The sequence below is a fragment of the Podarcis liolepis genome (assembly GCF_965112155.1).
Source record: "Podarcis liolepis genome assembly, chromosome: 4".
Taxonomy (NCBI): domain Eukaryota; kingdom Metazoa; phylum Chordata; class Lepidosauria; order Squamata; family Lacertidae; genus Podarcis; species Podarcis liolepis.
Window position 1 is genome coordinate 90,097,679 of NC_139558.1, and position 23,238 is coordinate 90,120,916.

At 45.4% G+C, this 23,238-nt stretch overlaps 1 protein-coding gene across 11 annotated transcripts in view; it reads right to left on the reverse strand.

The window, feature by feature from the left end:
- Positions 1-15,067: 15,067 nt before the first annotated feature.
- FAT3 (FAT atypical cadherin 3) overlaps positions 15,068-23,238 on the reverse strand; it is a 462,341-nt gene continuing 454,170 nt past the window's right edge. For 5 of the 11 annotated variants that reach the window (XM_083499067.1, XM_083499061.1, XM_083499069.1 and 2 more), the window contains 2 exons: positions 21,689-21,724; positions 15,068-20,992 (listed from right to left, as the gene is read on the reverse strand). In XM_083499067.1, the coding sequence (XP_083355193.1) occupies positions 20,367-20,992; positions 21,689-21,724 (662 nt within the window). In that variant the 3' untranslated portion in view covers positions 15,068-20,366. Of the gene's footprint in view, positions 20,993-21,688; positions 21,725-22,117; positions 22,194-23,238 lie in introns of all 11 variants that reach the window. The other 6 variants (XM_083499068.1, XM_083499065.1, XM_083499071.1 and 3 more) reach the window with 2 other exon arrangements.

A 23,238-nucleotide genomic window follows, 5' to 3' on the forward strand; every position in this document is an offset into this window, starting at 1 on the left:
TCAATATATCGTTTCCTACTATCCTTAACATTCCCACACTTCCTGCATTGTGCATTATGATAAGATGGTATTTGCAAGGAAGTCCTTACCTGCAGAGCAGATCGATCAGTAGGGTATATAGGGCTTGCGATGATCTTCCAGGAAGTCCAAAAAGCCAAGCTTGTCAAAGGTTTGCCTCACATCTATGTAACTTAAATTGATTTATGAGCAAAATCTTTTTTAAAACAAAACCCAAAACACAGTGGATAGTGAAAGTACTTTAAAGACCATTCTGCTGATCTTGGGTCTCAGGCCTTTGAATGGATCACAAAATGGAGAGGAAATGTTTATCTTGTATTTCAGTGAAAAGTTTAATGGAATATAATACCCAGTCTAGCAGGTAAGGAACAGCCTGCGCTGAAATGTTCCAGACTGCTGCCCACCTGCATTTGGGAACAGATTATTTGCTACTATCTCTGCCCCTGTTATCACCCAAAAGTCAAGCATCACTCTATTATCTATCTGGCTGGGTATGGCAGAAGCAGGGACCATCTTTTCGAAGCCAAATTGCTATTTTGCATCTTTTGTAAACATGGGTGGTTGCCAAGCAAAGTGCCAGGTATATCTTTTGTGCGGGATTTAAAGAGAGCCATTAGCTGGTGGCTTTATTCCCCCCCCCTTCTTACATAATGTGCCTCTTTCTCAGTATGCACATTTCAAGTGTTTAATTTTCTTTCCTAGAATGAAAATCCCTCCAACAGGGCTTAATAGGTCCTTAATAGAATTTCATGCTGGTAGAGTCCTGCCCTATGCAGATTGCCAGTTCAAAAGTGGAACCAAAAGACCCGTTTCACCGAATAGACAAGCTTCACAAATTGTCCTGTTCCAGACAAGCAGACTTACACGGCAAAAGCATTTGCTTGGCATCTTCAAAGGAAACACTCTCAGGTAGGGCTGGGAATGTCCCATGTCTGAAACTCTAAAAAGTCACTGCTAGTCTGTACAAGGCAATAAGGAGCCAGATGGACCAATAGTCTGACTTGGCATATGGCTGATTCCTATGTACCTAAAGGTGGTATGTGGTCTAAACCACTGAGCCTCTTGGGCTTGCCAATCAGAAGGTTGGCGGTTCGAATCCCCATGACAGGGTGAGCTCCTGTTGCTCTATCCCATCTCCTGCCAACCTAGCAGTTCGAAAGCACGCCAGTGCAAGTAGATAAATAGGTACTGCTGTGGTGGGAAGGTGAACGGCGTTTCCGCATGCTCTGGTTTCCATCACAGTGTTCTGTCATGCCAGAAGCGGTTTAGTCATGCTGGCCACATGACCCGGAAAGCAGTCTGTGGACAAACACTTGCTCCCTCGGTCTGAAAGCTAGATAAGCGCCGCAACCCCATAGTCACCTTTGACTGGACTTAATCGTCCAGGGGTCCTTTACCTTTTTACCTAAAGGTGAGTCTCTCTCTCTCTCTCTCTCTCTCTCTCTCTCTCTCTCTCTCTCTCTCACACACACACACACACACACACACGACCAGCCCACCCATAACATACCCTCCAACATTTCTCCAGTAGGGACATTCAGTGCGATTTTTCTAGAAAAAGAGGTGTCAGAACTCACCATGAACACCTCCCTCGTTCTCTTACAATGGCAATGGTGCCCACCTGAGAGTTCCAGCTGGGGTGGGGAGGAAGCCCTGGGAACGTCCTATTCCATACCCTCCAACATTTCACTGATGAAAATAGGGACGCTTTACATTCTGTGATCAAATCAGAAACCGGGACGCCTTCTGTAAATCCGGGACCATCCCTGGAAAATAGGGACACTTAGAAAGTCTGCTATAAGGGAAGGTGAGGCAATGGCCTCAGGTGTCAGGATCCAAAGGGGATAGCAGATCTGGCATCCAAGTTTACTCCTTGGAGGTTGGTGGTTGGATCTGCTGCCTCTTAATGTAGAGGCCGCTCTACACAGCCTCTCCCACCCCAGGGAGGAAATTACAGAGGCTGCCCTATGTGGTCTCCTGGGTTCTGCAGTGACCTGGCATGATTCAGAGCAGGCTTCTCCCCACAAAGAGGTCTTTGATGCCCACTCTCAACCATTGGGTAAGGTTGATTTGACAACCTCCCATCTCGCTCCTGATGGGGATCCTCACTCACAACTTCTTCCCTGGCAGGGGAGGCATTATTTTGTGGTTCACCTCGGGTGCAAAAATGTCTTGGGTTGGTCCTGCACACACACACACACACACACACACGCAGCGCAGCACAGCACAGTTTATTATTGTTCCTGTGTGTCGCTCTGCTACATGTTGAGGGGAATATGACTGCCAACATGTGGTAAAATGCTCGTCTGTAAGGCCACTTCCGAACTATTTATACACTGCTCAATAGGACTTCACAGAGGAGTTTAGATAAAATTATTCAACAGAATAAACATCAGTAAACTGAAAGCTGCCATAAAACAGAATGGAATAAGCAACAGGGAAGAAACATTTCTGGGAGCTGGGTGGTGGCGTAAACTCACCCAGCAGTTTTTAGTTCTTCTCCAATTGCCTCAGGGCAAGGTTTCTCGATATTTTCCATAATAGAATTGAAGTTTTTTCTCCCTCGTAATATTAAAACCAGGGGTCCAGAGGAATTCGTGACCGATAAATGGAAGTCTTTCTTCACACAGCACAAACTACAGAATTCTCTATCACAGGAAGTGGTGATGGCCGCCATCTTTGATGGTTTTAAAAGATTAGACAAATTCATGGAGGATAAGACTCATGATGGTTTCTAGTCATGATGCCTATATATTGCCTCCAGTATTATTATTATTAAAGCCCTGTAGATTCCTCTTCCGGACACATAACAACCTGCCGGCTTGTTTCCTGCTTTTCTGCTTACAGGTACACTTCACTAAGTTCTTATAAAAAGCCCACCACCACTAATTCAGTTCTGTTGGTATCTTTTACTTGAATATAGGAAGCTCTCTTATTCCGAGTCAGACCATAGATCTAAGCAGCTCAGTATTGTCTACACTGACTGGCAGCAGCTCTCAGACATGGGGTCCTCCCCCAAGTCCTAGTTTGAGATGCTGAGTATTAATAATAGAATTGTAGAGTTGGAAGGGACCCTGGAGGCATAGCTGTCAATGTTTCCCTTTTTTAAAAAGGGAAATTCCCTTATTCCGGATAGGATTCCTCGCAAGAAAATGGAAAAGTTGACAGCTATGCCTGTAGTCCAGCCCCTGCAATGCAGCAATCCCAACCGTTGAGAAATCTCAACAGGACTGAACCTGGAAACTTTTTCATGAAAAGCAGGTAGCTGCTCTCTGCTATTGAGCTACAGCCCTGAATAGGCCCAGGATGTTTGCTAGAGGGGAAAGTGACAAAGCAGTTGTACTTAGCAATTTCTCTCTAGCTACAAATACCTTGGGTAAGAGGAAGTTGAAGATTCGATTAAGCCTTTCCCCCCTCTTCCCTCCATTTCTTTTCTTTTGCTAAATGTCATGTTTACAGCACAGCAGAAGATTGAGTGGACAGTGCTTCTTGCAAACTTTTCAGTGGCATTTGGGACAATGTATTAAGCTTCCTCCGCCTCCCCTCTTAGAAATTCTCCTGTTATTGCCGTGAAATCTAGTGGAGAAAAGATCAGGGCACCAAAGAAATCATAGGGCGTGAGGTTTCTTTTTTCCACAGCTCCAGATGAGAGCTTGCAGAGTAATCTCCCAAGCAAGAAGATGATGGAAATTGTGCCTTTGTAGTGAGCACTGAAGCAAACCACACTTCTGAGATAGCGGAAGTGAAATTTCATGAGAATCTGTTCTGCTGAGAGGCCAGCTCTCTTTCACACCTCCTCCCTATGAGCCACATCTATTCTGGCTGCTCATTATAAGCATTACTAACTGCATGCATTCATTTCTGAGCTGTTATTGAGGAGTGCAGCCTGGTTTTCATTTTAAGCATGCCTCCAGCATCTTTACTCCAGAGATCTCCCTGCTGCCTGGGAAAGTGTGCAATGCAAAAGCTTTGGGGGGAGGGGGACAATGTTGTTACCAGTATTTGCTCGTTTTGCTTTGCACTAAAAAATTGGTAGCTCTCTCTCTAGCTTTGCATACCACAATACCCCCCAGAGCATGCAAACACCTTTTTCTCCCATCTGACCTCTAACGGAATGAAGTCATCCCAGGTACTTTCTAGATTCCTGAAAGAGAAAGCTCCACAGCTAAGACACTGCCACCTGCAGTAGTCATCTTAGCATTCATTTGCAGGACTTAAATCTCAGAACTCTTTAAGAGATGCACTAATCATGCATGGTGGGAAAACGTGGATCCTAATGGGATGCAAACCTGGGCTCCCTGCAAACCTACACCATTCTCCTCCTTTGTTACGGGCATCCACTTCCCCTAGTTGGCTGAACTTATAGCTCAAAACCTCAGTGTCCAGTCCTTGGGGGGGGTCCTTTGATCGCGTAGACCAGCGTTTCTCAAACTTGGGTCTCCAGCTGTTGTTGGACTACAACTCCCATCACCCCTAGCTAGTGGGACCAGAGGTCAGGGATGATGGGAGTTGTAGTCCAACAACAGCTGGGGACCCAAGCTTGAGAAATACTAGCCTAGACCCAGATCAGTCTTCATGGGATCCTTCCTAGCCCAGATTACTCTAATACAAATCATCTTGGCTTGTCTCACTACCTCATTCCTCCGCCTTCCGGTCCTTAGTTATTACAGTGGTACCTCTGATTACATACGCTTCAGGTTACAGACGCTTCAGGTTACAGACTCCACTAACCCTGAAGTAGCACCTCGGGTTAAGAACTTTGCTTCAGGATGAGAACAGAAATCGCACAGCGGCGGCAGCAGGAGGCCCCATTAGCTAAAGTGGCACCTCAGGTTAAGAACAGCTTCAGGTTAAGAAAGGACCTCCGGAATGAATTAAGTACTTAACCCGAGGTACCACTGTATTTTGTATTCAATTTAGTTCACGGCCTAAGGAAAAGCACAGTCTTTCTTGTTTGTTCTCAGCCCCGGAGGAAGTGGGGATCACTGTTGTCTACCAGGAGAGGAAGGGCCCATGTGGTGGGAAGGTCAGCATGGTGGAAATGCACCCATGGGTTCAATCCAGCACTCCAGCCAGTGGGTTTGCACCATGTCAACCTCCCTGCTGCCTCTCCCTTCCAGTAAGCAATAGCCTTCCCAGTTCAGGTTCATTTCACTTACTAAACCTTCCTGGTCCTTCTGCTTTTATGGTAGCAGGCACTGCTGGAAGAAATGCCACCCCCCCCAAGCAAATCGCCTTTATTCCAGACTTCTTAGGTCTGACATTTGATTAGATGATTCATTAGCTGCAGCGACTTTCTGAAAGCAGCGCTGTATGGCTTCTCCCTGGCAATGCCATCATATTATGAAAAATAAGTATGGCTGGGTGTATCAAGGAAATGCAGTTTTGCGGCATCCCCCACATAATAGCTCTATAACAGGCACCCCCAAACTCGGCCCTCCAGGGATTACAACTCCCATCATCCCTAGCTAACAGGACCAGTGGTCAGGGATGATGGGAATTGTAGTCCCCAAACAGCTGGAGGGCCGAGTTTGGGGATGCCTGCTCTATAACCTAATTTTATGGCTCTCTCGAGTATATCTGCAGCCTCTGCTTTAACAGGACATAAGTATCTGTTGTGATGAAAGGTGCAGTAATTGCATTGCCCTAGAATAACTGTGACAGCCATGAGATGTGAGCCTGTATGTTATATCTAATATTTGTTTTCAAAGTGTTGGTTGAGTGTGGCTGTGGCCCAGAGCACGCTGCTTAGTTACAGAGCCACCCTCTCTTCTGTTCTCCCCATAAGAAGACTACTTTAATGTTATTTTCACCAGCGTGTGCACAAATAGCACCCTTTAGCCCAGTATATGCATTTTTGCACATCTTACTTGGCTGTAGAACTGCATTGTGGAATCCAGAGGAGTGTAGATTTCATTCATATATATATATATATATATATATGAATTTTCTATTTTACAGTTCAAAGTACTCATTTTTACATCCTTAAAATATCAATGACTTCCATTGTTCTCTTTCCATAGTTCATTTTACATATCATAAATCCCTGCATATTTTACAGAAACTATACCATTCAGTATGCCATTATTACATCAATCAAAACTTATTTACACTGTTGAATATATCTTAATGCTGCCAGCGTTTCCAGCTCTACACAGTTATTTCCCATATATTCAATAAACGTTTTCCAATCTTCTCTAAATGTATGTTCTTCTTGGTCTCTTATTCTATATCTTAAGTCTGCAAGCTGCACATATTCTGTCAACTTAAGTTGTCCTCCTTTTTTAGTTGGGACCTCGCTCATTTTCCATTTTGGGGCTAACAAAACACGGGCCTCAGTAGTGGCATACATAAATAACCTTTTTTTGACACCTGGGAATTTCTGTCTGAATTATCTCCAACAAAAAGGACTCTGGTGGGGTGTGTTTTTTTTGTTGTTTTTTGAGGGGGTTAGGTACTTTTAAACTTTTTTTCAATTCTTTATGAATCATTTCCCAATACTCTTTTACAAGTCCACCACATATGAAAGAACGTTCCCTCAAACTCATTACATCTCCAGCACTTATCTGGTTCAGTCTTATACACCTTAGCAGGCCTACTCGGAGTTAAATACCATCTGTAAATCATTTTCATGTAGTTCTCCTGCAAAGAATAACGTGCTGTGAACTTCAAATCACTTTTCCAAAGTTTTCCCCAGAGGTTGGGGAAACTTTTCCAGTCCAACTCCAACATTCCCTCCTATGGAACCATGTGGAGACCCTATGTCGGTGGTTGGCAGGCCAGAGGCAAAAGGGCCAGAGTTGTGGGTGCAACTCTTACCTTAGTTGCGTAGTCTACATTCCAGCCGCACAAAACTCAGAGGTTTCTACACATACACGCACTGGCCTCTATTCTCATGCATAGCTAAACCATGGAATTTGTGTTGAGAATTCCATTCCACCTTAAGGAACAGGGCATTGTCGGCCAGAGGGTGCTAAAGAAGGATAGAACTTTCTTTATGTATGCGACAACAGCTGCAAGAATACTTATTGCAAAATATTGGAAGACAGAAGATTTGCCCACGCTGGAAGAATGGCAGACGCAACTGATAGACTACATGGAATTGGCAGAAATGACTGGCAGAATCCGAGACCTGGGAGAAGAGACAGTGGAAGAGGACTGGAAAAAATTTAAGGACTATTTGCAAAAGTATTGTAAATTGTATGAATGCTAGAATGATGCAGGATATAAAGATAATATGGCCTTAGTGACTTAGAAGAGAGGAGTATGAAAATAATCTAACTATAAGAACGATGGTGGAATTTGAATAACATTATGTCAAGATTAAATACTTAAATATTTGACAACAAAGGGTAAAATTGGAGACATAATAGCTGAAACGTACAATTTAAAACAAGCTTGGAGAGAAGGTGAATTATTGCTGAACAAGTTTTTCTAAATGGGAACACAGAAAAGGGAGATGTGAGGGAGTCAGAAAAGAGGGTTATGGAAATCTGACTAACGAAACTGAACTATATTTTATGTCTTTTTTGTGACCTTCTGTTCGATGCTTTTTCTTTTTTCTTTGTGTGTGTTTTTTTTATTTTGGTGATGGTGTTTTTTATTGTCTTTGGGTTGTCGATGTGTATGGTGTTATACTGTTTAAAATCTTCAATAAATATTTTATATATTAAAAAAAAAGGAACAGGCATGTGGAATTATTGTGTGTCACGTGTCTGTTTACATTCCAGACATGAGAGCATTGGGCGGCTCTCAGTGCATCCTGCGAAGGCTCCATTTTCCTGCTCTTTGCTTCAGCCAGGAAAACAGCAATTACTGTTTCTTTAGCTGGCAATTTGCACCCACAGGCCACCATTTTGAATGGCTTTGAAAGAGGAACTGGAACATTCATGGTGGAGAAAGCAGTCGAGGATGGCTAGCCACATTATGGCCATCCTCTGGCTCCATGGTTGGAGAGAGCAATGTTTCTGTATACCAGTCACTGGAAACCACAGGAGGGGAGAGAGTGCTTGTTTCCCACAGGCAACTGGTTGGCCACTGTGAGAACAGGATTCTGGACTAGAAGGGCCATTGGCCTAGTCATTGGCAGGACACATTGCAGCTAGACAAAAGAACTTGGAAAGGGTGCAGAGCAGAGCTGGTGAGGGGTGTGGCCTGAGGGGAAGAGGTGTGGCCAGGGATCCCCCTCTTCATCCCTAATGGTAGTATAAGCACCCCCATCATTCTGCCCGGACGCTGAGGTCCAGCGCCGAGGGCCTTCTGGCGGTTCCCTCACTGCAAGAAGCAAAGCTACAGGGAACCAGGCAGAGGGCCTTCTCGGTAGTGGTGCCCGCCCTTTGGAATGCCGTCCCATCAGATGTCAAAGAGATAAACAACTACCTAACATTTAGAAGACATCTTCAGGGAAGTTTTTAATGTGTGACATTTTAATGTATTTTTAATCTTTGTTGGAAGCTGCCCAGAGTGGCTGGGGAGACCCAGCCAGATGGGCGGGGTATATTATTATTATTATTATTATTATTATTATTATTATTATTATGAAACACTGGCCTGTGAGCGCTCAAGTTGGAGAATAGCCTCTACCAAAGGCGTCTTGGACTTTGAAGAAGCATGAACCCAGGACAAAAAGGAGAAACGAGTTAAGAGGAAGGCACGTTTGCCAAATCCTAACCGTGATCAACCCATGTCCCTGCTGTGGAAAGACGTGTGGATCCAGAATTAGCCTCCACAGTCTCTTACAGACTCACTGTTAAATCTGTGTTCATGGAAGACAATCTTACTCTTCTACAAATGATAGCCAAAGAAGTAGTCATTACCTACTTCTGGAAGACAAAGGCTCTCATCTTTAGTTCCAGAAAACATTGCGAAGCAGTTGCTATCATCTGTAGCAGCATAGCAACTGCTGCCTTTCATCCCAGTACAGTTTTGCTATGAGAAAAGTCTGTCTTGAAAGGGAAAATGCCCCCGCCCAAACCATCAGAGCGATGCAAACAATAATGAAAGGGAACTTACCACCTCCCAGCGCTGACATCAGTGAACAACTCTCCCTTATTACTCACTGCTCTGTAACTCAATTTTCCTTGGTTTTCAGAGGGAAAGGACAGGTGACTTTCCATTGATCAGTTTCTGGATCCGGGTTCTGTTGAAGAGTGTCAGAGAGAACAAAAACCTTGCGCAATATTTCTGGGTCCAAGAGCAGGTGGAGAAGGTCCTCTGTGCCTTGGAGATAAACTCCTATGTAAAGGGAGGTAGATTATTACATCCCCTTCCACACACAACCACCACCTGACCAAGGGGATGGATGTTAACGGGCACTGGGTCACATATTTGCCTGCGGCTTAATTTCGCTCCTGCGCTATCTATCCTCCTGCACTTTTGCCACTTCAGTTAGAAGACTGTTATGAAAATGCAGCAGTCTGATTGGTCCTAGAACAATAGGATTCAGAATGCAGCAGTTTAATTGGTCCTGGAACAGTAGGATTCAGAATGCAGCAGTTTAATTGGTCCTAGAACAGTAGGAGCCAGAATGCAGGAGTCTGATTGGTCCACAGGAGTCACCCAATCCAGCTCCAGGTGGAAGTGAACCCGCAACCTGATTGGCCTACAGAAGAATCCTGGAATTAGCCAATCACGTGGGGCCCATTGTGTAAATAATGTATATAAAGCAGACATTCTGGGGGAACTTCCATTCCTCCTCACCACTATGAGCTGAATAAAGAGCATGAAATCCACTCTCGACTTCGAGTATATTTCAAAGACAAATGCAAAGGCTTCACCCAACGCCCTCCCATCAACTCCACATAAAGCAGACACGGTGCTACAACCATTTGCCTTAATTGCTGGTTGCAGCATGAAAAACTCTACTAAAAAATCTTATTACTTAAGAGCTGTGTTACACATCCAACACCCTTGAATGGCGGCCACACAGCAGAGGACCAAATACCTGGTCTCTGCTGCCCCCCAGAGGGCAAGAGTTACAGGTTAAGTTTACATATTTTGCTTGAGATTCGAAGAAGCAGCTTCGTGAAGTTCATAGCTGTTTGACAATGGAAAGGTAGAAACATACAATTGTAGATGTTATGTACTGAGTTGAATAGGATTAAAAATGCAGCAGTCTGATTGGTCCTAGAACAATAGGATTCAGAATGCAGCAGTCTGATTGGTCCACAGGAGCCACCCAATCCAACTCTGAATCCGCAACCTGATTGGCCTACAGGAGAATCCCAGAACTAGCCAATCACGTGGGGCCTATTGAGTAAATAATGTATATAAAGCAGACATTTCGGGGGAACTTCCATTCCTCACTACTCTGAGCTGAATAAAGAGCATGAAATCCACACTCGACTCCGAGAATATTTCAGTAGAGTTGGAAGGCACCTTGAGGGGTCAGCTCATCCAAACCCCCTGCAGTGCAGGAATATGCAGATCACTACAAAAAAAGACAGCCCCTAACGCCAGACGTAGAAATCTATAAAGCTGTGGCACAAAAGAAAAAAGAATTGTGAGGGAGGAGGGTGGGGGAGAGGAAGCAAAGTCATTCACAAGTTCTTAGTTCCTTGCTCTTCTAATGCTCAAGAAGAAACTGGAGCTCAAAGCTGCTGGTTTTTCTGCTGCGCTGAAGAAGTGGCCCTGCAGCCCTCCTCTCCCCTCTTCTGATCCAGCTTGATGGAACGCTTGCTGCCAGGTGATATAGGCTGTACGGATTGGGCCCAGAAGGAGGGGGCAAGTGGGTAGGCCATGGCAACAGCAGAAAGGACGAGGGAGGCCTGCTCACAGTCCAGGATCCCTCCAAAACTTGGAGCCAGTTCAGCCACCAGTATCCCAGGGGTTCCTAAACACCCAGGGGGAACCAGGTTGGGATTCCTTCCAGCTCTGCAATACTATGATGCGCTCCTAAAAGATTTGGCATTGCCAGACCAGAGAACAGTTCTGAGACATTTCTTGTCCAACACTGCCACCATGTGGCATTATTTCCTTCTCCCCACCCAAAGTCAAACTGGTCTTAAAAGGAAACGCTTCTCGTGGTGTTTCTCTCAAACCAACTTCAGGGTAGTTTCAGTGCGCACGCAGCCAGAGACTACGCCCGCGTGGAAACTTCCTCTACTCTTCCCATTTCAACTCTCTCCTGGATCTGGGAGACAGTGGTGCAAGAGATTGTGGGGAAGCACCTGTCCATTCACTTGCCTCTCCTGCCTCTTCCTCTAGCTTTGAAGCTTCCCCTGCGTCAGAATCTTGCCTCCTGGGTGGTACAGATCCCCACAAATCACTCCCCCCCTGCTCCCGAGTCAGACTCGTTCCCCTTCCCCCGATGCACAGTCGACATCCTTCTGCTAGCCTCTGACACAATGTGCCATTTAATTAATTCATTTATTTCATAAAATTTATATACTGCTTCATTTTAAAAAAAATAAATAAAACAAAGCTCAAAGAAAGGTTTTAGTCCTTCAAAATCGCCCTCCAAAGGGGACCTCTGCTGTTTCAAAATGCATGTTTAGTCAGCAGTGTGGTAATTTCAGAAGCTAGCCGCCTTTTTTTTTTTAAAAAAAAATACTTTTCAGTTTCTGAAGATGCTTATAACCAACAACCCCCATATATACCCCCCCCACCCCAAGAAACAATCCATGCATATACAGTGTAAACGATACTGTCAAACAGTAAGCCGATTCGTATAATATATAGTTGATAGATGGTGATCAGTTAAGTGTCTTCTGGTGGAACAGACTTCAATGTGAAGTGGTGGACACTCCTTCCTGGGAGGTTTTTAAGCAGAGGTTTGATAGTCATCAGTCATGTATGATTTATTTGAGATTCCTGCATTACAGGCGGTTGGACCAATTATTATTATTATTATTATTATTATTATTATTATTATTATTATACCCCGCCCATCTGGCTGGGTTTCCCCAGTCACTCGGGGCGGCTTTCAACAGAATATTAAAATACAGTAGTCTATTAAACATTAAAGGCTGCCTTCAGATGTCTTCTGGTAGTTGTTGTTCTCTTTGGCATCTGGTGGGAGGGCGTTCCACAGGGCGGGAGCCACTACTGAGAAGGCCCTCTGCCTGGTTGCCTATAACTTGGCTTCTCACAGTGAGGGAACCACCAGAAGGCCCTCAGAGCTGGACCTCAGTGTCTGGGCAAAATGATGGGGATGGAGATGCTCCTTCAGGTATACTGGACCAAGGCCGTTTAGCTCTACAGTTCTCTGATTCTACACTCTCAGTCTTAACCTATCATCTCAGAGTGACGGTCTCAGTAGCTGATCTCAACTTGTCCATGTCTGCTTTCCCCACTCCTTCAAATTCTTCGCCTTTTCATCTTCCCTACATGCTATCTTCCTTCATCTCTGCACCTCCTCCTTGGGTCTGGCTCCACCTACATTTGGCTCTGGCCCCATTTACCGGCTGCTGTGCTCAGTGCGATGATTGTTCCAGGCTGCCAGGGACTGGAAGCCCCCTTGGCACAAGCTGAATGTCGGAAACATAAATTCCAACTTTGCAATGCTTTCTTTGGCCCGCCCTGAATTTCCCAGCATTCAGCATTCCAGAACAGACCTGGGTTCTGGTGTTGCAAAACCTCTTTTCTTTGCTCACCTTTTCTTCCATGCCTCACATAACTTTCACACGTGGTCTCAGAGGAAGGGGGCTGCGTCTTTCTCCATGTAGATCATTTAGCAACTCAAACATAATTACCCAGCTCCTCCTGAGAGACAGCTGTGCTCCAGGCAACAGCACCACAGCACAGCTTTCTTTATTATTAATGACAATGCTCCAGATCGATAGCAGGGTATTGATTGAACTTCCAACCACAGAAGTAATTATAAGACTGATATTTAATTCAGCCACAGACATGTTGCTTAAATGGTGCATTTGTGCTCCCGGAACATCCGTTATTCTATTTTCTTTCCGGCATACTTTGCAATGTGCATAATTTCATTTGGATCAAACACCTAGGGCTGTAGCCATTGCTTTGCTACACAGAGTAAACCTGTCGAAATGACTGGACCTATGCAAGGCTGCTGAGCAGGAGCCAAGACCTTGAGAAGGGAGAGCTTGGGTGGACAGCAACAATATTGGATGCGTGCTGCTATACATAGTATTGGTAAGCCCTTTTATATTGCTCCCTTTCTTGTTTGATGCTGGCTTTTAATGCTTGCTTTTGTAAGTAGCTCCGAGTGCACCTTTCCGAATAATATTGTTATGAATTGGGGTGGCAGGGAATAGGCTACATGACAAGATCCTTCTACTCCCTGGATCCAGCAAGTGTTGAAATATAATCAAGGATTCAAAGCTGGCTTCCTGGTGAAGTGATAGGTTGTTAAGAGAACAAAGGAAGTGGATCTGTGCCGGGTGAAAACTTATTGGTAGTTAAAAAGACAAAGGGCAGAGCTGAGACCTGAGGTGTGTGAGCTCGAAGTAGATAGAAGCCAGAAATAGAGTATGATGCTCGATTTCCACTGAAATCCATGGGAGAAACAAGACCCTCTTGGGGTGTTAATACTGTGAACACCTCTGTCATAGGCTCCGATTGCATATATGTGCAAATAAACCATATATCATGAAGACATGATATATCTGCCGAGTGGCTGAATGAGTGAGTGGCAAGATGAATGTTTGGCAGCTTAGCTGAATGGCTCAAAAAGGGACCAGCTGAGTGAGTTGATGGGTCAGTAGCTGTGTGGCTACTCAGTGAAAGACTGAGTAACTGGGAGACTGGCTGAATGACTGGCAAAGTGTGAGTGGCTATATTCCAAGAGAGGAGCAAAATCTGGGACATGGCAGGTAAGGGCTCGTCCTATTGCGCGCGCGCGCGCACACACACACACACACACACACACACAAAATGAGCCTTGGGCAGTCAGGAGAACAAGAGAGCCAATGCTTGTCCACCTCCCTATTGACCCTAGGATGCAGGAATTGAGAACTATTCCATCAGGAAGTTTGAGGGCAAATCTACAGGGCTTCTGTCAATGGCAGGCATAGCCAGAGGCAAAAGTGAACCTTACCTTTGTACAAGAGGCTACAGTCATGCAGAAGCCAGAGGTTTCTATATATATGCAGGTCCCACAATCTGCCCGCCCGAAATGCAAAAATTCACTTATCTGAGCATAAAATAATTTTGCCCAAACCTCGCTATATGTTCTGCAGCTTCAGATACTGAACAGCCGGTTTGCCCACTTCCTTACGTGATTGTGCTTTGCTGGTCAGCGGTAGCCATTTTCAGGCAGAAAACAAGAAGGGAGAGAGACAGCTTTGCTATTGTTGTTGTTGACTCATGTCCGACTCTTTGTGACCCAATGGAGACAGCAAAATCAGACAAATCAGAGATCAGGAGAGATCAGGTATGTAAGTTTTCCCTTTGTCTCTCTTTTGCTGGTCGGCTGCAGACATTTCAGGAAGAAACCATGGAGTGGGGGGGGGGGGGGACAAGACTGGACAAATCCTGGAGTTGGTCAGTTTCATTGTAGATGGCTCTTTATTCAGAGAAACAAGATAGCTCAGGCCAGGCCTAGAGAGGGCACCAACTCTTCATGGTAGAAGTGGCCCCATGGGCCAGTCGTGAGCACTGAAGGTCCCTGATTTCCCACAGCTCTCCAAGCCTTCCTTCCCAGGCAATCTGAGGCTCCAACGCCTTGTCTGTTTTTGCTCCACCCTCTTCATACCTCTTCTGGTCCTGGGAGACCAGCAGGGAGGGGAAGCTGGTCACAGCAGGAGGAAGGCATTTGCGCCTCTTTAGCAGCCTGACATCTCTGCCTCTCAGCCCTGCTCCTCTCCTCTTCTGCCTCCGATTCTGGACTGCTCTCTGCCGCAGCCTCTCCCTGCTCACTAAAGCCTGTTACCTCTTCAGCTTCTGACACCTCCTCCCCCCAGTCTGCTCCCTCTGACCTCTCATCGCCATCCCACCACCAATCCCTTAGCTCTGAGCCTTCTTCCCTCGGGGGTTCCCCAGCTGGTGCCTATGACAACACCTCTGCCTCCAGCCAGTCCATGTTCACTTGTACTGTACAGTGCGAATGCACCCCAATGGAAAAAGCCAATGAAGAGTCAACTCGATGCGTTTTTGTTTTTACTTGAAAACTGGTTTTAAATTTTGGCAGTTACAAACCTGTACACATTTTTTTCTGTCTTTTTTTTTCTTTTTTAGCAAAATAACACAAGACAATACTGCCAACAGCAAATATGAAAGACCGATGCGTTTGCCGACGAGGGACCAGATCACACGAAGTGATAACCTTCCCTTTGCATAAAGTTGTTGTGTAGTTGGAATAATGGCGGAACCTCAAATGCCTAAGTGAAACAGCATTAGAAAACATGTCTGTAATAGCATTTGTGCAAAGACCCATTCATCTGAAGGGGTGGGGTTCATTAGGAAGCAGTCTTAGAAACTGAGAGAAATGTTAATGAGAAACAGCTGATTCAAAGAAAAGTTACAGTACATTCTGAAGTGATTAAGAAGTGTTGTTTTCCCGACCTATTCACCTTTTTTTGTTGATTTCTCCATTACCTTAAATCTGACATTGATGAGCTTCTTCAGAATACATAAATGAACACGGAAAAAAAGAAATTAAAAGCAACTTGATTGGCATCAAATATCTACAAAAGCCAGGTAATTCCAAAATTATTATGTACATTATTTTATAAACTTTTTTTTTAAAACACCAGAAACATACATCTTTTACAAACCAGCCTGCTTGCAACAGGTAAAATTTACAAGACAACTATCTTTCTTATACAGTGCTTCAAAAGAACTCCTTACATTTCCCAGACGACCCTCTCCAAATGCAGTTACTATGGGCTTGTAAAATTGTTCTGGAAACAACCCAGGTCTCTGATAATGACAGGATTTAGCTATACAGTGAGGGTTCAAATCTCCACCACCCGGTTCAATTTTATCCTTAACACTGCCGGTATCAAACCCTGGTTATGGCCTTGTAATACAACATTTGTAAATTATTGCTTTATAAAAAAAAATTACATGATGGGAATCATTTCATTTGCAGTACTCTCCAGTTGCCCCTCTCACATGTGAAGTAACAACGAACTCAGTGCCTTTTTGTTTGGTGCATAGCCTTGGAAACAGCAAGCTGAAATTAACAGTCTGCAACGGACAAGCTTACAGTAAATTGCATTACAGATATGTCGGGTGTGAGGACAAGTGCCAAACAGGCAAAACCGTGATTACAAAATGATTTCAGAAACACCAAATGTTGCATCATCACGAACACGCCTCCCACCTCCATTTCCTGATTTAAGGTCTTTCCGCAAACTATTTTTTGAAACTACAGTTCAATACGATAGCCCTGTCAAAACCTTCTTACAATTCTTTCCCTCTAGAATCTGAAAACTCAGCCCACTAACGTGACGGCAATGCCAAATTCTTACCACGAGGAAACCAGAAGTCTGTGACCCTTGGTAGTATATGAATTCATCATGATATACCATGAGAGGTTTGGAGTCACAAATACCTCATGGGCAATCCTTTTCTTTGGATAGATTTGGTTTACTCTTTTGTTAGTGGGACAATCTTTTAACACTGAAAGCAGATCTGGGCAGCATACGATCCACAAAACGTCTCCAGGATGTCCCAGTCTACTACATGGAGGGAAGAGAAGTCAGAAATGTGGTTTTCCCTGCCTGGAGTCTGAAGTGCTTCAGGGTAGAATCCTACTTCCTCAGTCAGGCTATGGGCACATTCATACCACACATTAAAAAAACGGCCACTTTACATAGTAATGGCTTCCTTCAAAGAATTCTGGTAGCTGTAGTTTGCAAAGGGTGCTGAGAGGAAGTCCCTGTTCCTCTCCCAGAACTACAACTCCCAGAGTGGGAGTTTAACAGTCAATCCCTCTCCTCGGGAACAGGATAGCTCTGGGAGGGGAAGAGGGATCTCTTTAACAACTCTTGGACAAACTACAGCCCCCAGAATTCTTTGGGAGGAAAGCCATGACCATTTCTAGTAGTATCATAGTGCTTTAAATGTATTATAGTGCGAATGTGGCCTGTGAGCCTTGCAAGACCAGCTCAAATTCAGTTGACTCAATCGAGTCACGGAACTTTCTTACAACTAACCTTTGCCACACGTCACTGGCGCTAATCCAAACCGAACACAAATCGGAAGCAGAAATGATGATTCACACAATGTTTTCTTCTAGATCGTGGCCAATGTTGTTAGGGATTTATTTATTTTTTAGCCTGGAGGATTAAGGGTGGAAACATGCTAGCAGGTCTGTGTGGAGTTAAGGAAGAGCCTAAATGAAAATATGGTGCATGGGTTAATGAATACAATTATTTCTGAGGTTTGCACAGCTGGACTTTCCCCCTTGCATAAGTTGGGCAACTGTATGGGCCGAGGGGGCAGAGAGCAGCTGGAGGAAAAAGAGAGAGGGGAGGAGACTGGTTGGCTGCATAGGCTTTGGGAAGAAGGGGAAGGACCGAAAACTGCAGGGCTCCCACAGAGGGGAGGGCAGCTTAGGATGTCCAAGAATGGAAGATATTCCCTGCTCAGGAGCCAAGGCTCCCACCATGCTGCTAACGTTAGGCAGCGTTAGAGTCCTTTGTGCGGAAGACTTGTAAAAAACAGGTGGGGGACACACCAAGTGCAGGGAATAGCGACGTTTAACTTCTGGCTTGTGCATTAAGGGGTTCCCGCTTTTCACTTTATTTCCCTGTGTGACCCTGTTGATATGTTGCAGTAAAAATAAAAAATAAACCTAGATATTGAGCGCCCCTGGGAAACACGAGCTGGAATGCACCCTCTGTGAAGTGTAAACCAGGTAGGGATTATTTCGCAATTACTTCGTGGTGGGGGACAGATGTCACTGGTTCAGTCGAAGAAAGGTTCAAAGTTCACGCGTGCAATAGCTGAAGCGACCCAACGCATACTGGGTGCGAACTACGGCAGAACACCTCACTGCCCATCCCACTATTGAAAAAGGAAGTTAAATTCTCCTGTCCCACCAGGGCAATTCACACACACACACACATCAGCGAGCTTCTCCATCGAGGAAGCACCTCTGAGTCAGCAGACCCTTTTGGCCAGTGTTGGCCGCCCCTCGCTTGGAAGAACTGGTTTGAGTTTGGGAGACAAATTTGCTATTTAGCTTCTTCTTCACAACTGGCAGACAGGAAGTTCAAGTAATATCGCTTCCCCACCCACCGACCCTCCCAGAAAACACATCGGAGGTGGAAGGACTGAGAAAGCAAAGGTATCACAAATTTGTTACGTCCATGATATTCTTGAGGGGAAACCAAGAAAAATGTCCATTAATTTAACAGGAAGTATGGACAGGCCTATATTTATCAAAATATTCATATGGGTGATATATTTGCCTTGGCTCAAAACCCATTTTTAACAGATGTCTCAGTGCTCTATCCAGAATGTTTGCTGCGGTACAAATCTTTGCGATGATGCTCTTAAGAGAATGTGGGGAAAGGGGAAGTAACATTGAATTACGAACTCCACGATGTGGATTTCAGAGTCCCTTTGCTATTAAAAGTGTTACATGGCGGTTGTGTTGTTTATTCCTTCTTGTTGCTTTTAACCATTTTGACTGCTGGGTGGCAGCTTATGAACAATATTTCTCGTGGCAGAAAGAACTGGCTGCTGATTAGCTTAATGAAAGCTGAAACGATGAAATTCGGTTCAGTCAGCAGAAAAGAAGAAAGGAAAAAAAAAACCCCAGTTCATGGAAGGGAAGCACTGGGAACACTCATTTAACGTCGTGTTGACGGGAACTTGGATAAGGCAGGGGCGTGAAAAACCTGTTAGGGCATCTATTCATCCGTGACTCCACTCCAGGGGGAATGATTTATTCATTCTGTACCCTTCCTGGCTGGCTGAATTCTCTTAGTAAAGGGAGAGTGGCTTCCCCTCCCACCTTTAAACTGTAAATAGGCAAAATAAAATAAATAAAAATTATTTTAAGAGACGGCAACCCCTTTCCCTTTTTGCAGCATTAAAGCCGGGGATGCAAATATGGCTGGGGAACACTTCCCCAGACCGCCACAATTTTCTAGTTTTTTTTTTTTTTTAAAGAGAGCATGTGGATGAACAAAAAGTGGTGATGAATCCCAAAAAGCCTACAGTGGGCCGTGAGGGACCGAACACACCAAAATAAATAAGTAAGTAAAAATAGTGTGGATGCCTTGGGAGTTTTTTTGCACAGACCACGTGTGGGATGCAGAAGCAGCTCTTCAGCAGAGTTCCTTGAAGAACTGCAAATCCTGCGTCCTTGGAGCGCCTCTCAGCAGAGTGGCCAAGTGCGAAGGAGAGCCGGGCTCCCGAATCCTTTCACTGATGTGCAGTGGCTGGAGTTTTTCTGCAGCTGCTGCTTACTCCTGCAAGACGAGCTGCCCCAATCCTCCTTCTTTCCTGGAACTACAGGATGGTCAGTATGGTCTTAAGTACATTTCATGCTCTTTTGATGAGATCAAGGCACCGATTGCTACTAAGGAGTTGGTCTGGCAGTGTGTTAGCTCACCATCGTGCACAAGCCGAGGCACAGTGACCCACTGGATTCAACTGAGAGCATGCAGTGATTGTTGCAGATTCCACATGGTTTGCAGCAGATGGGATGCCCCGCCACTCAGTGTCTCAAGATGGTGCCAAAGTATCTCTCAATCCCTCTTGCTTTGGGGCTGGAGGAATAACTACGACCAGCAGATCAGATCCACTGAAATTAACAGACACAGCTAACTTAGATGCTTAAGTCTACCCTGCGTGGGGCTAAAACTGGAAACAACTCTTAGAATACAAACACAGTCACTTTAACTACATCCATAACATGGCAGAAAGGGATCTTATTATGGACTGTTGGTTTGGAAAGGATGTCCCTTTCCCCTCCTTAAAATTCAGATTTACTTTGTGCAGCAGCAGCAGCAGCCTTGGCACCTAATTCACCCTTATTTCTCACTTCACCCAAGTTTGACCCATGCAGCCACAGTTCTAGGACCCAGGAAACGAGTTCCAGCTTTTCTTGAATACTGCAAGTGCTTCAGCCTTGTAACACTTTTAATAGCGTGATCCCCCACAAAGCCGGTAGGAGGAGAATTCAGTCTGCCACCACACAATGGAGAACCTCTATGCTTGGCAACAAACAAACAACGTCAACTCCAAGGGATCGAGAGCCTTCTCCAGCTACCAATTTTGGGAGGCAACCATTTGCTCTCTCCTTTCACATGGTCACCACGGATTTCTCGACAGGGTTAAAAATGGGTTATGCTATATTTCCACTTTGCCCCATATACAGATCTATTTATTTATTTTCTCAGTGAAAAGAAAGCCTTCTTGACAGTTAATGCTATGAATGGGACCAAATGACAGAAACAACGTCAACCAAAGAGGCTCCTTCACACTTGGGTCTGGTGGTGGGTCTCCACAAATGGAATGTGAACGTGGTGGTGGTCAAGGCGCAGCTCCTCAATGCTTTCATAGTCACTCATGGCCACCTCAGAGTCATCAAAGCCACAGCCCATAGAAACGTCAGACGACGATGCGTCCAGGGAATTGTGTAAGGACAAGGGCTTCTTGGCCAGGCTATTGTTCTCTGCGTTTGGTCCTGGGCCAACGCCAAAAGTACTAAACTCGTTCCCAGTCTGAGACCCGCCGTTGTCCATCTCGTTGGGGAACTGGTGCGGAGGGAGGTACTGGCTCGGGTGGAACTGTGGCCGCCGCCTGCAATCCGGGCTAAGTGTGCCAGCCATGGAGACCGGCTGGGATGAAGGAAGGGCTTCGTATTGGTCTGGGTAATCCTCCGGGAGGGGAGGCGGCAACTGGTCCTGGTTTAAAAACTCCTCATCCTGTGGCGGAGGGTAGTCGCTGTCAATATCGTAGCCGCCAAGGTAGTAGTCTGTTTCCAGCTCCCTTGTGCTCCCGTGATGCACTGAGCTGCCATCTGTTGTCTCATAATTGGGCACCTCCTCAATGTCAGATAGTCGAGCGCTCGGCATCCAATCAGAGGTGTCCCAGTGATAAGCTGTGGAAGGAAGCAAACCCACAGTGAATGGGGAGGGAGGCGTTAAGTCTTGGAAGAGAGGCAGTCAATGGCATGCACCCGGCATGAAACAAATCCCCACTGCGTCCGAGCATAATGAAGCTGTATATGCAAAAAAATAGCTGGCATGCATCACCGTTGTTTTGCTTTTTAAAACCCTGGCCAACCATGCTTTGGCCCAAGTGGAGAGAAGCGATATAACGTCACGACGACAACCAATGCAACACAGCCAAGTTTATGTTAGAAAGGAAGAGTCTGAGAAATAAATAAAAAATGCCGAAAACCCAACATAAGGTTCCACGCATGGGAGGCGAGCATCAAACTGTTAGCGCAGAACGCAAATATATACATTAATAGAAGTCAGCATGCTCTTGCTGCTGCGTTCTTTTCCAAGATCTTGGTCTGGGGAGGGAAAGCAAAATTACACAGGCACACAAAATAAATAGGCGGAGATGGAAAAGAACCAACAAATCCCTGGAAGAAAAAGGAAAACAAAATTCCGCCCCACCCCCGCCTTGGGCACCCAAAATATATACATGCTCAGACATGCAGAACGTGGGCACAGCATGATCTAAAAGGTGAAGGCCGAACTGAGTGTATTAGTAATGTGTTAAAACTCCGGCCTTTGAGACCCCCCCTCCACATTCCCACGAATTTCAGCAGGCAGGTATGCGTCACCTCTGTTGTAGTTCTGTCCTTGATCCATATCAGTCACTGTTAAATACAAAGTGGGAGAAAAAGCAACACTGGAAACTCTCAGGCCTGCACATTGCAGAAAAATCTCACATTGCTTCTAAAACACATCTGACTTAAAAGTATTATGAAAAGCGCTTTTAAGCAAAGCTTCAGTTTAAGGTTTATCTTTTTAAAAAGCAAATAAATCTGATTTTTCTAGGCAGAAGTCAATCGACACAATCGCTTTACGTCTAATCATTACGACTATAGTTATCTGAATCAAACATGCACAGCTGACTCAAGCACATAGCTTTAACACAAACAAAAAAACCCTATGCAGTTCCCCCCCTCTCTCGCTCTCTTAAAATTTGCGAAGTATGCTTTATCTCTCTCTTGCTCACTGTGATACAGAAAAAAAAAATAAGAATCTACCATTCTCAGGGCCGGTTCAAACAAATCTGGGCCCAAGTACGCTCAGATACCACGGTGAGAGGCACGGTATAACAACCTGAACAGAACAGAATAGAAAGGCAGTCAATTGGGCCACCGGAAGCAAATACGACAGAGCCCTCTCCTAGCTAGAAAGAGGAGACTTTCCATATGGAGCGTGGAACGAGGCCGGGGGAAGCAAACAGCCTGGGTTCCTTCTCTGCCTTTATCTTAGGGTCTGCTAAGGATAAGCCACCATGGTGGGGTGCTGCTGCGCTCCCAACACCGAAGTCACTGTTACTTACTGGGATGGAGCAAGGCAGGTGGCAGCAACCTCAGGGCCATGCGGGCACTTTGGTGGAGCCAATCCCTTGCTTCCACTGGTGCATCTACACTGTGCCAACTTTGCTGCCACCCCAGTAAGTGGTAGGGTGTGAGGGAGGTCCCCAGAATCCACCCCACTATCTTGGTGGCTCCAAATACCAAGTCCGACTGCTGGCCCAGGTTGTTGTTATCTAGCCTTAGGGCTCATGCAGACTTCCTTTTGCACCACACATTCCAGGCACTTGAAAGCTCTGTGTCTGGGAGGTTTGTTTTTGTTTGTCCCCATGCTTTACCCAGGAAAACCTTGAATCGGAGCAAACGGCAATCCGCAGAAAAGCCGACTGCCGTTCGCTCTGCTTCAGTGGTAAAAGGTGGGTTTTCCCAGGGAAAGCACTGGGACAAAAAACCAAAGACACCTCTTGGAAACAAGAGCTCTAAAGCCCAGATGTATGCCTAGAAACATGGACGAAAAGAAGACTGGATGAGCCCATAGTAGCAGATTGCATCTCTCCAAGCTTTCTTTCAGGCAGTGGTCTTTCTTAGCCTACCTAGAGGTGGCAGGGATTGAACCTGGGACCTTTCACATTCAAACTACGTTTCCGAGCACAATTCAAAGTGTTGGTGCTGACCTTTAAAGCCCTAAATGGCCTCGGTCCAGTATGTCTGAAGGAGCGTCCCCATCCCCATCGTTCTACCCGGACACTGAGGTCCAGCGCCAAGGGATCTCTGGTGGTTCCCTCACTGGGAGAAGCCAAGTTACAGGGAACCAGGCAGAGGGCCTTCTCGGTAGTGGCGCCTGC